The sequence below is a fragment of the Balaenoptera acutorostrata genome, chromosome 18, assembly GCF_949987535.1.
Source record: "Balaenoptera acutorostrata chromosome 18, mBalAcu1.1, whole genome shotgun sequence".
In the NCBI taxonomy this organism is placed as follows: domain Eukaryota; kingdom Metazoa; phylum Chordata; class Mammalia; order Artiodactyla; family Balaenopteridae; genus Balaenoptera; species Balaenoptera acutorostrata.
This window is the reverse complement of record NC_080081.1, coordinates 29,708,051-29,720,105: the sequence shown is the minus strand read 5'-3', so window position 1 is coordinate 29,720,105 and position 12,055 is coordinate 29,708,051. Positions and strand designations below refer to the sequence as shown.

Below are 12,055 nucleotides of genomic sequence, written 5' to 3'. Positions count from 1 at the left end.
TAAACACTCTAGCCTCACATTATTCTCATCTTGCTTCTTTAAAGCTTCTTTAAAAGTCCTAAAGTACTTCTACTGTAAAGGAAGTAGAGGAAGAATAGTATAACAAATTTTACTTGACATGAGCAAATAGCAAAGAGTAGCCGTACTTAAAAAAAACCTATTCATCTTAGTATCCTTGTTTTTGAATAGATAATATATTTCACAGTTTAAAAATCAAAATATTAAAAAAAATTACATGTAAAAAGAAGTCACCTCCCCCCCATTTTTATCCCATTTTTCCGTTTTCCCCAATAGTTAATCAGTTTTATTAGTTTCTTGTCAATCTCCCCAGTGTTTTTTTTTTAAATGTATATGAGTATATATTCTCATTTCCCCCTTTCTTACAAAAGGCGGCATACTGTACACACCGTTCAGTAACTTGATTCTTCATTTAACAGTATCTGCTATAGCTCTTTCCATATTAGTACACAGAAACTCCATCCTCAGTCACCTTCCTTTTTTAATAGTGTGTAGTATTTAATAGTGTGTAGTAACCAACCTCTTACTGGATACTTGCATTGTTTACAAATTTGTATTATTATAAACAATGATGCAATGAATAACCTTCGTATCTGCTCTTTTTTATTTTTCTCACATATGTGGGTATAGCCCCAGAAGTGGGATTGTTGAAGGGTAGGTATATTGGCAATTTTGAGAGGCACCACAGGGTTCTGCCATTTGCACTCTGATAAGCAATGGATGAGAATGTGTGTTTCCCAGCTTTAACAACGTTGTACATTGTGGTGGATGTGCTCTTGCATGTATTTCCACTCGTTTCAGATCTGTTTCTTCTGTGGTCACATTTACCTCTCCTTCCACTCTTCTCACTTCTGTTAAGCCTGGTATTCCACCCCACTGTGATCACCAGCCTCCTGACCTCTTCCAATTTTCTGTCTCTTTTTGGTTTCATATTCACTTTTTCTCAGACTGACCTCCATAGACAATCATCTCTCCTGTATTCTCAGTGGCTTCTTTAATTCCCTTGGCTTTCTGATGCTTACTGTGCTGCCCATTCCCAGCCATTCTAGATCAAATCACTTGTCCATTTTATGGTGCTGGTTCCAGGCTTCTTAAAAAATATCATAGCTGCTCACAATAAAGGCAGATGTGTGACCAAAAAAAAAAAAAAAAAAAACTCACAAAATCCTTTTAAATGGTTCTATTATCAATTTATAATTTCAAACTTCTCATTTAGTGTGGAGCAGCAATCCTTCTACTAATCCTTAGTCCTTAGCTGACTTCCTTCTCAGTCCCCACACAATTGCTTCTTAGAGCTTTGAGCCCCTCATTCATGATGGTCATCTTACTTTTTACTCCACTCAGAAAGTCAGAAGCTTACAAGGGCCGAGGAATTCCCTTTGTTTCTTTAGGATAGTTTGAACTGGGTTTCTGCCACTTGAAACAAAGTGTTCTCATGTGATCATTAAATAAAACAAGATACCATATACATTATAACCATATTTATAAATATTAAAAGCATACCTGCAGGACAGTGTGGTAGTTCTTCCTTAGGAATGCTAGTCATTCTCTGAAAATCATCATGACAAGCATTACAAAAATGCGTTGTTCCAAAACAGAAAAAGACTGCCACTGAACAGCAGTAGCGACATTTATATTCCAAAAAGTCTGTGCCATGTTTCGGACACATCTACAGCAAAAGAAAATAAATACAAGATGATGGTGAGTCTATTTCAACTATACTTAAGAAAATCATACACATAACTCAGTGATTCATATTTTGAGAGTACACACAGCTCTCAAAACTGACTGAAAAACTGATGATACACACATTAAAATATTGAATAAATGTGTGGCTTGGCCCAAAAGGTTTGGACGAAGCCCCAAGTTTAAACCCCAGCTCCATAATAACCAATATTATTTAATAAGCTAGCCATTTAATTTCCTTGTGAATGTTTCTTGGTCAGCCAAATTGAAAAATTAATAATATTTCTTCTATCTCTCAATCTCATAGATGTATTGTTAAGATTTCACTGAAGACGGGAAAACCTAAAAGTGTGACTGCAGGTTTAAGAAAATGAAATAAGTAAATTTATTACTTGTTGAAATATGGTGATTATCTTATGGGAGACAAAATTATAAAATGCAAATACCATCCAAAAGAAATAATATATACAAAATGATCTGGAAAATTACACACTGCCCTACAAACATCAGAAAGCACTGGGGAAAAAAACGTTACTATACTATCCCCATCATATTCGTTATATTATTATTTTAAAGACATAGAAGTTTAACATTTCTAAACCGTCCTTTCTGATAAAATGTTCTGCCCACCTGAGCCCTGGACACATCAGAACAGGCACCGCAAATGAGCTCTCTGGGATCATAATCATCTCCCTGTCCAGCCTCAGCATCGCAGCGAGCTTCGCCACCGAAATATGCCTAAGGAGGGAATGCATTCAGATCACAGCAGGAAACAGAAAACTCTGCCATGGGAGGTTCAGTGTGGGTGCAATGGAAGTGAGATCGAGAGGTCTCAGGAAACACTATTGTCTATTGACATTCCCTTGTAATGCCAAGTGGATACCCATATTGCTGCCTGTAAGAAATAGATCAGGGTATGAAATAAAGCTACTTCAGTTCTGGAATGGATCCGTACTTAACAGTAGAAAGTTCAAACACTGTACTGTCAAAGCAAAATAACAGAAGAATGTATAATATTACAAATAAATATCAAGAATAGGATATTAAGTAGTAAAGAGAAGCTATGATTTTCCAGGGCAAAGTTTGAATATTTCTCTTTTTGAAATATTAAATAACATATTCCCTTCTACTCTAAAAAAAAATGCCTAAAATAAATATTAGTATAAAATTATAATCCTGAGGCTAATGGGAAAGAAAAAAAATCAATTTTGATCATATAAAAATTTTTAAAAAGGAAAGGCAAATTTGGATATTCTGTTCAGAACATTGCTCATACTTACAGAGCTACACTACATGTAGGAACTCAACAGTATCTAATACAGATACTTGAATATATGAAGTTATCATCATGGGTAATTCCTCTCTATTTGCTCTGGGCACAAAATAAATTAGACCAATTATAACTGGGGCATTCTGCATATATAACATGTCTCATAGCCAAAAAAACTATATCCATAATTGGGTATAAATAAGATGAGTTAATAGAAATCTATTATTTGTACTAGAAAAACAAGCTGAAAGACAGGCTTCATCGATAAAGAGGCTATAAATGGTCATCCACCAGCTAAATCAGGCCTCAGAAGTATTTCATTTGTCCTGGGGGCCTATTCCAGCTGTTTTACTTTTCTAGATTCCCTGCGTGGCTTCCTGGACATCTGACTGTCATCTGTGTGGTAGCACAGTATTCATTTATGAGGTTCAGTACATTAAACACACAGAAATAGTATTTTATTATTTGTAACAATTCAAGTTTCACAAATGTACACCACTGGTCTTTCCTTGGGTGTGTGTATTTGTCTGCCTTTCTGGCTACCATCTATCTATTATTTAGATAATGAATGGATCATTATCTGTATTTTCTTTCTGTTACTTTGGGAGACTATGCGTCTTTCATATATTGATTCTTTCCTTCATTTATTCATTCTCCAATTAACTTAGTGTCTAATAAATGCCAAGTACTAGAGATAGAGAACTTAAGAAACATAGTCTCCGTCCTCATGGAACTTATCAAGGGGGACAGAGAGACACGTGAACCAGTCACCATAACGCAGAATAATGAGCGCTTAGCCGGACGTACACGAGACGTCAAAATGGCGCGGCGGTGGTGGGGAGGTCGGGGCATGCTGCAGAGGAGGCGAAACCGGAGCCGAATCCGGAAGTGTGATTGCACAGATCTGGCCGTGCCTACGAGCGTGTGCTGCGTGTGCGTGGGTGGCAAGTGAGAGTAAGATGCAGAGTAGGAGGCAGAGAAGAGCATTCCATGGACAGAAGAGCCCCGGCCACAGCGTGGAGGTGTGGGTGAGTGAGCCAACACGGCCCAGTTTGGGCCACTGCAAGCTGTTCGGTGTTTCGCTGCACGGGGCCCAAGTGGTGGCCTGCTGGGAGATGAGACTAGAGAGGTGGAGGGGCCACAGGATGAGAAGCCGAACAGTGACACGATCAGATCTGGGGTCTAGAAACGTGCATCTGCTAGTGGAACTGTAAGTGTAAAGCATGGAATGGAGAGGTCAGAGGCTCCACACGAGGAGCCCAGTAAGAAGGCTACTATGATTACCAAAGAAAATGATTAGGCTTGCTAAAGACAGAACAACAGAAAGAAAAAAGAACTCAAGAGAGATTTGGAGGCAGAATTGACTTTGTTCATTTGTTAATACAGACTGGAGATCGAGAGAGTCAGAAGTATCTGTGAGAAATCTAAATGTCTGGTAGACAGTTGGGTATTTGTATCCAGATCTCAAAAATTTTGGAGGGTCAGAACAATACAGGTGGCAGGCAAAGGCATGGGTATACAGGTCACCAAAGGTGAGGAGGTATGATTAGGCAAGAATGGAGGGCCGGGGAAACAAATATGTAAGGAGTAGATGAATAAAAAGGAACTCTGTGAGGGGGTTAAAGACAAGTGACCAGAAAGGAAGGAAGATACCAAAGAGAGTCTTGTCCTGGAAGCCAAGGAGGTAAGAATTTTAAGAAGGGAATGGTCAAAAGAGTTAAGCAAAAGAAGTTTATTCCAGAGTCAACTGGATTTGGAAAACAAGAGGGGACTGCTGATGGGAAATAGCTTGTGTAGAGAAATACTTCATGTTGGTTTTAGAAATAGTCTGTATATGTTAAAAAAAAAAGTCCCAAAACAAATTAAGAAAATAAATTCTACTTGAAGCACAGCACCAAACTTTCTCATTTTTAACTTTAGACTTAAAACGTAAGAATAATTAGACATCACTATACAATTCAACTTCTTAATCACACAGGTAATCTTAATAATTCGTAGTATGATTAACAGCATACCTTTCTGCATTTGTAGCAGACATAATATGCATATCTGTTCATGGCATAGCCAGCCGGGTCATTATAAAATCTCACACCAGGGGTTGTGATAGCTTCGCTCTTATGCAGACCTTCATATTCCAATCTCATTAGGGCTTTTCTTCTGACATCCTCATAGAGCTCTTTTATAGGATCAAGCAGGTCTTTTAACACGATATGATTTATTTTGTTCTGAAATTTTGAAAAATGAACATTCTTTAACAGAATCATTTATTTATTAATTCAACAAACACTTAGTATTCACCCAAGTGCCAAGCACCCTGCTAGGACAGGAGATAACCAAACATTTCCTAAATAAAATGCCGTTTAAAAATAATCCTGTAGGGGCTTCCCTGGTGGTGCAGTGGTTGAGAATCTGCCTGCCAATGCAGGGAACACGGGTTCAAGCCCTGGTCTGGGAAGATCCCACATGCCGCGGAGCAACTGGGCCCGTGAGCCACAACTACTGAGCCTGCGCGTCTGGAGCCTGTGCTCCGCAACAAGAGAGGCCGCGATAGTGAGCGGCCCACGCACCGCGATGAAGAGTCGCCCTCGCTCGCCGCAACTAGAGAAAGCCCTCGCACAGAAACGAAGACCCAACGCAGCCAAAGAATAAAAATAAAAAAAAAATAATAATAATCCTGTAAAGTCCTCACAAGCCTATAGTTTCCCAAGAGCAGGGAAAGTGGCGGCAAGTGGGGCACAGAACACGAAAATTCCATTTGATTAGCTTCATATTCCTGAGTATGAAATATATCTCCTGCTGCCTTAGCTGTTCTGGGAATAAAAGGTTACCCTGCTGCCACAAATATCCCTCTGTGTGTGTTTTGGTTCCTTGGGGGTGGGGCAGAATGTTAGATAATAGAAATGAACAAGTAGTATTTTCTATATCACTTTCATCTATCATTTCCTGAATGTGACTTTTCTTTGTGGCAATAAATGAGAAGGGAGAGAAAATACTATCATCTTTTTGAATATCGCTCAGTCTAAGCAATGACTGTGCTAAGTCCATGTTACAGCCTAAACACCAGTCTGGCAGTACATCCTTAAACAAAAGTTTTTTGTTAAACATTATTAGCTTGCCAAAATAACATGCTACTTTGGTTACTATCTTTGCAGAGATGTGTCAAAATCTCAAGAATTTTCCCCTTTTTTTACCTGAGCTCTAAAAAATCTGTCCTGACGGCACTTAAAAAAAGTTCAGGTTTCACTCTTTCACGGCAGGTATCAGTACCTACAAGCACCACAGACTCATTCTTCTTTTTGGTAGTCACCCACTGACAAGTCACATGGCCTGAACTCTCAGGGGGTCTGAAAGCAGTGATGCGTGCCCTTCAATGCACGATGATATCTAAATGAATTTTCTGATGCAACAGTTTAATTTAATCAGCTTTTAATGGACAATTAATGTCTTGAAATGTAGTATAATAGATAGAAAGATCTTATTCTCAGGTACTACCTGGGTGAAGAGAGCAGAAACTGATGGGGGCTGGTGGTACAAAGTAGACTAAGAAGGACACTGAGAGATGCTGCCTGGTTTATTTTGAAAGATGAAGACAAAGATGAAAATTAATAGAAAGCAGATAATTTCTGATTCTTTCCATACCTTGCAAATGGGACAAGATATAAATCCAAATGTTATCCTTGGACCAAGCCATCTGTTTTCCAAAACTCGTCGACAGCACTGTAAGTGGAATATGTGACTACAATCCAGCTTAAATAAAGAAAAGAGAAGGATATAAGCCAATGTGATAACAATAAACACGAGTAACTGGCAGATTAGTCAGTGTAAGGTGCTACTTAGGGCAGGTAAGAGAAAAATCTAGAAATTCAGTACACTGAAACTTCAGCACTTCTCTGTTATTCATGGGACATTATGAACTAGATCTTCAGCTTCTCCCAATTTTTACCATTCATGTATTAACGCCACCTTATAGAGAGAAAGCTGGGCTAGGGAGAAATGTGAAATTATCCAATTTTGTATCTCATAGGAAGAAGAGGAAACTACTGATTTAAAGATTTAAAATTTATTTTTGAGAATAGTTATTGTCTTGGAATCACAGGAACTGAAAATATAAACAAACAACCAGTAAATGTTAAAAAAAAACTTATTTAGCAAATTGTAACTTCTATAACATTACTAACATTATAGATATATGTATGTATATTATATATAGAGGTATGTATCATCATGAATAGATCAATTACATAATGCTATAAAAGGCCATGCTGGATTCTGGATATTAAGAAGAGAGAAGCTATTGGATAATCTAATTATTTTTTTCTCCCTTATGAACATTTTATACATTCAATTGATTATACAGGCTCACACAAATCACAGATTAAAGCTCACTGCACAAAATGGAGACAGAACATAAAGAGACAGCATTTGCTCTTTAATAAACTGGTGGATATTAGTGGGATATTTTCTCCCAATGGTATAAGAAAGACTCAGTCGTTTGTTTATTTGACATGTATATTTATATTTCCTATTGAAAAATCTAGGCACACTTAACACGTTAAAAGCAGAGACAACCTGAATGGCCGGTGCTGCGGAGAGCGCTTCTGTGAAACAGATCATGCACATGTCGTCAGCGTCCTGCTTCAGGGTCGCGGCACTTTTATCACAGCCGTGTAGACAGGGCAGACAGCGCTCTTCGTTTTTAACACCTCCGCATGGATGGCCACAAGGATGCGTCTTGCTACAGGCTATCTTAGCATATTCCTGTTAAAGATGAATTACAACGGCACAGAAAATATCAAAAAAGGCACACATCCTGGTAATTACATACATTATATTAATTTTCCAAGATACTTTCCCATGGGAAATAGATATAAGGCTAAGTAACCACAAAGTAAAGTTATTTTTATTCTTTGTTTGCATATAACTTAGGATTATTAACAAAGTCTAATGTGATTTAAAAAAATTTCACTCCACATAAAGGGAATGCTGATTAAAAAGTGAGCTGCAATTTTAATCTATTTGTTATCATGCATAGCCACGAAGCAAAAAAAATTCCTGACATATAATCATCCAATCACCACCTACCTCTCACCAAAATGGGGATTAAAAAAAATACAGGTATCCTTCACTATCTGGACACTATCTAAATTCTCGTTAACTAAATTGAGGAATCAAAAATATTTGGATAGCATGGAATGTGTACAGATGTTCATGCATAAACAACTTTAAGGAAACAAGTGAATAAAATGTGTAAGAAGCAAAGGAAAGGCAGCCCATAGCTTTTTATCTGCTTCTAGCACAGAAGTAAATGCTAAATATATATGATGGTGGTAGTTGGGAAACACACAAAAGAGACTGATTTGTGTTTGAGAGCTTTAACTGATCCATTCTCTAGCTTTGATAAAGCATTTAACTCTTGACATGGGTAATACACTAATTTAGAAAACAAAAGTGATGCTGAGCTCAGACTCCTATTTATATGAAGTGAAGGTGTCATGAGGGAACACATGCTATTCCTTACATGATGGCCTAACTAACTATACACGCACCTGGCAATCTGCATCAGAACAAACACTGCCAACAGCAGACAACTCTGTTCCACTCCTGGAACCACAGAAACGGCATGCTTCCGAGCTACTTGTGGTGGGTTTACCTAGGTTCAAGCAGAAAAGAAAAATCCTCCTTAAGTATATGTTTTCTACATATTTTAATATAACTAACTGAAGAAAACAAATCAAGCAAGCAGGGATATGTATCAGTTGCTATCACTGAGAAATCAGCCTGGCAGTTTTGCAGCTGAAGGGTTGTAAGCTGCCCTAATTATAAAGTAAATAATCACACACAAAAAAGGATAAGAGACTGAAGAGCTACCTGAAGCCAAATAAATTATTAACTGATTTATTTATACTTCTTCAGTACACAGAAATAGACTAGGCTTCTAGTCAAGATAGCAGGTCGAGCAGCTACAGTAAGCCCCCTCATTACAAAAGCACAACGCCAGACAAAATATAACAACAAAAATTAAATAAAGATACATAGACGAAAGGGAAATCATTAGGTACCTTTCCCAATGACAACATTACAAGGTATAGGAGAAAATCTATCAGCAGAGAATATGAAACGTGAATAACAGAAGAATTCCCACCCAGGGAACTAAAGATAATAGAAAAATTTGAAAAGGAATTTAAATATGTTTGAAATAGTTAAAGGAGGAATGGAATCAATAAAACAAAGAACAAAAGGAAAAAGAACAAGATTTGAAAAATACAGACCAAGCTCATTTTAAAACACAGGTACAAAATTCTAAGTATGATAAGTGAACTTAGCAATATTTACAGAAAATGTTTTTTAAAAAGGATAGTTTAGGTCATAAATACAATGATGGTTCAAACACTAGAACATTCATTAATGTAATATGGTATGGAGGGAAAATAGGAGAAAAAAGAATCAGCTGTGAGAAAAGAAAAGACCATGCTCTTGCAGCATGAAAAGTTATTCATATTTAAATTTGTCAGATTTACATCTGACACCAAAATCAGAAATTTGTGTCAGATAAACGGCAGACTACAGAGGTGCTGAAAATTGAGAATCTGTAAGATTCAATGTACCTTTAAGCTGGGAATACACCAGACTTTAGAAAAAAATCAAAATGAAAAATGCATATTTTGGAGATAAAATGACTTGCCCAAGGTCACACAGCTAGTTCATGGGCAAACCAACTTTCCTGACTTTTAATCTAATGTTCTACAATAGAACACTGAACACTGTCTAGTAAATATAAAAATACAGACAGTGATCAATGATCTCATAATCACTTAATAGAAAACACTCAAAATTATTCACATTAAATAATTAAATTAAACTAACACCTAGTTTAATCGTAATCAGTAGGGATGGTTCAATCTATTTGTCAGGCACGGTTCAATCTTAAATCCTTTTACCTGTGTGTTCTCGGAATTCCACCATTGCCTTCATCGTTTTAGAATCTGCTAGTGCCATCAACCAGAACAATTTGGTTCTACCACAACCTTCATGAAGGTCAACCTTTATAGCTTCTTCTTCTTCTTTGAAGACCTATTGTATCATTAAAGAAAAGGGGAAAATATATCACTCTGAAAGAAGTATAAATTTTAATTATTCAATCATGAAAACGGCTTTTATTTATTAAGCACTCTAAGAAATTCCAGATATTTCTAGTCTTCTCTTTAATCTTCACAACAGCCCCATTTTTATAAATGTGGAAACCAAGTCTCAGAGGTTCAACAACATGCTTGATTTACACAGCTGGTAAATGAGACAGCTGGGAACTCCACCAAGGTCTTTGATTCCAAGGTTCATTTTTCTCCCATTACACCAAGTCTCCTTCCCACGTTTATTTCTTACTGAATATATTTTATGTTACAGATACTATTCTGCATGTAAATGCAGAAATCTTCACCTGTCTTTGATGAGTTTTGGTTCGCCGATGAAGATGAAGGAATCTGTCACAGTCAGTACATAAGTTTCCACATACGTTGCACAAAATGATTGCTGCAGTTTCACCATCATCATGGTTATCACACATAGGCTAGAACAGGACATTTCCATACGTTACAAAAGATTAACAAGAAAGTCTTAAATACTCATACAAATTGAATGTGATTTATTTACAGCAGGAACAGACTGTTACTCTGAACTCGAATAAGAATTTAGAATCTGAACATTAAACAGAATTATGGCAAGTGTACTTAACTATAAAAAGCCCTCGGGCTTCCCTGGTGGTGGCGCAGTGGTTAAGAATCCGCCTGCCAATGAAGGGGACACGGGTTCAAGCCCTGGTCTGGGGAGATCCCGCATGCCGCGGAGCAACTAAGCCCGCGTGCCACACAACTACCGAAGCCCGCACACCTAGAGCCCGTGCTTCGCAACAAGAGAAGCCACTGCAATGAGAAGCCTGCGCACCACAACGAAGACCCAATGCAGCCAAAAATAAATAAATAAATAAAGTAAAATAAATTTATATATATTAAAAAAAGGCCTCAAAATCCCCAAATCAATGATTAATGTGCTATGGGCATTCAATGATTAACAAAATAAACATGTATACTTTTCTTAGCGACTTAAGAAAATTTCTCCCATATATTCAAACATTCTGTATGCTAAATGAATAAATAATGCATTTTTGAAACTTGGATGTTAAAAAGAAAATGTTGAAAGGGCCTGTATAAAGTTTTTCCTTCCAGTGAAGCGAGGGATACTTATCAAACCCACTTTAAGTACATCTGTGAATAAATGGTATATCATGTTGTTCTCTTACTACTTTATTTCCTTCTTATCATAAAACCGATTACATTCTAGTACAAAATTTAGATATAGAATCAGAGTCTAGCTAAAACCAAACTTTGATATGATGCAAACATGACTCAGAGAAGAAGGGAACAGTTTTTTTATGTAATTAAATCCCCTAATATACTATGAAGAGGGAACCCTAAGTGAAATAGACTTGTGAGATGAACTTGGGCAATGTGACACAATTTTTCAAAGTTCCACTAACTGTGTATTTTGACACATAGAGTCTTTTTTTTAAAGCTAAGCCAAAGCTTACTGTAAAGAAAAACAAGCTAAATTTTTATAAAGTAACTCTGATCTTACCATTTGTTTTTGTTGCCCATCCTTTCCCATCCATCTCCCTGAGGAGAGGCGATCCACGTGGTCCTGGTCGAGAACACACAGCGACGCCAGAGCAAGCCAGAGCTGCCGAGGGGAAAGGCTGTTACACTACAGAGCGTGGGGTTATGCCTTACAGAGCACCCACCGCCACAGCTCAGTGAATGCCAGCTGCACTTGAAAAGACGCAGATCCCCAGTGGCACGCAAGTCTTCCTGGTGTGGTACCAGGCACCCACGCCCTCTACTGTGTGTGCCGTGCACACAGTAGGCACTCAAATACATACTGGGTAAATGACTGTTGCTCTGATGAACCATTCTGTTGTCTACCTGACATACAAAATCAACCTTTATTATTCTGATATGTAAACTACATATCAATACATAAATGTACATATTTAATATACCAATGCCTTCTACACATTTTCCATCTAATATC

General features: G+C 37.4%; 1 protein-coding gene across 14 annotated transcripts in view; it reads right to left on the bottom strand.

The window, feature by feature from the left end:
• MYCBP2 (MYC binding protein 2) overlaps window positions 1–12,055 on the bottom strand; it is a 272,533-nt gene that overhangs the window by 1,199 nt on the left and 259,279 nt on the right. For all 14 annotated transcript variants that reach the window (XM_057532563.1, XM_057532564.1, XM_057532570.1 and 11 more), the window contains 9 exons: window positions 11,603–11,704; window positions 10,410–10,538; window positions 9,913–10,045; window positions 8,521–8,624; window positions 7,544–7,732; window positions 6,614–6,721; window positions 4,990–5,199; window positions 2,335–2,442; window positions 1,522–1,687 (listed from right to left, as the gene is read on the bottom strand). In XM_057532563.1, coding sequence (XP_057388546.1) covers window positions 1,522–1,687; window positions 2,335–2,442; window positions 4,990–5,199; window positions 6,614–6,721; window positions 7,544–7,732; window positions 8,521–8,624; window positions 9,913–10,045; window positions 10,410–10,538; window positions 11,603–11,704 — 1,249 coding nt within the window. The remainder of the gene's footprint in view (window positions 1–1,521; window positions 1,688–2,334; window positions 2,443–4,989; window positions 5,200–6,613; window positions 6,722–7,543; window positions 7,733–8,520; window positions 8,625–9,912; window positions 10,046–10,409; window positions 10,539–11,602; window positions 11,705–12,055) is intronic.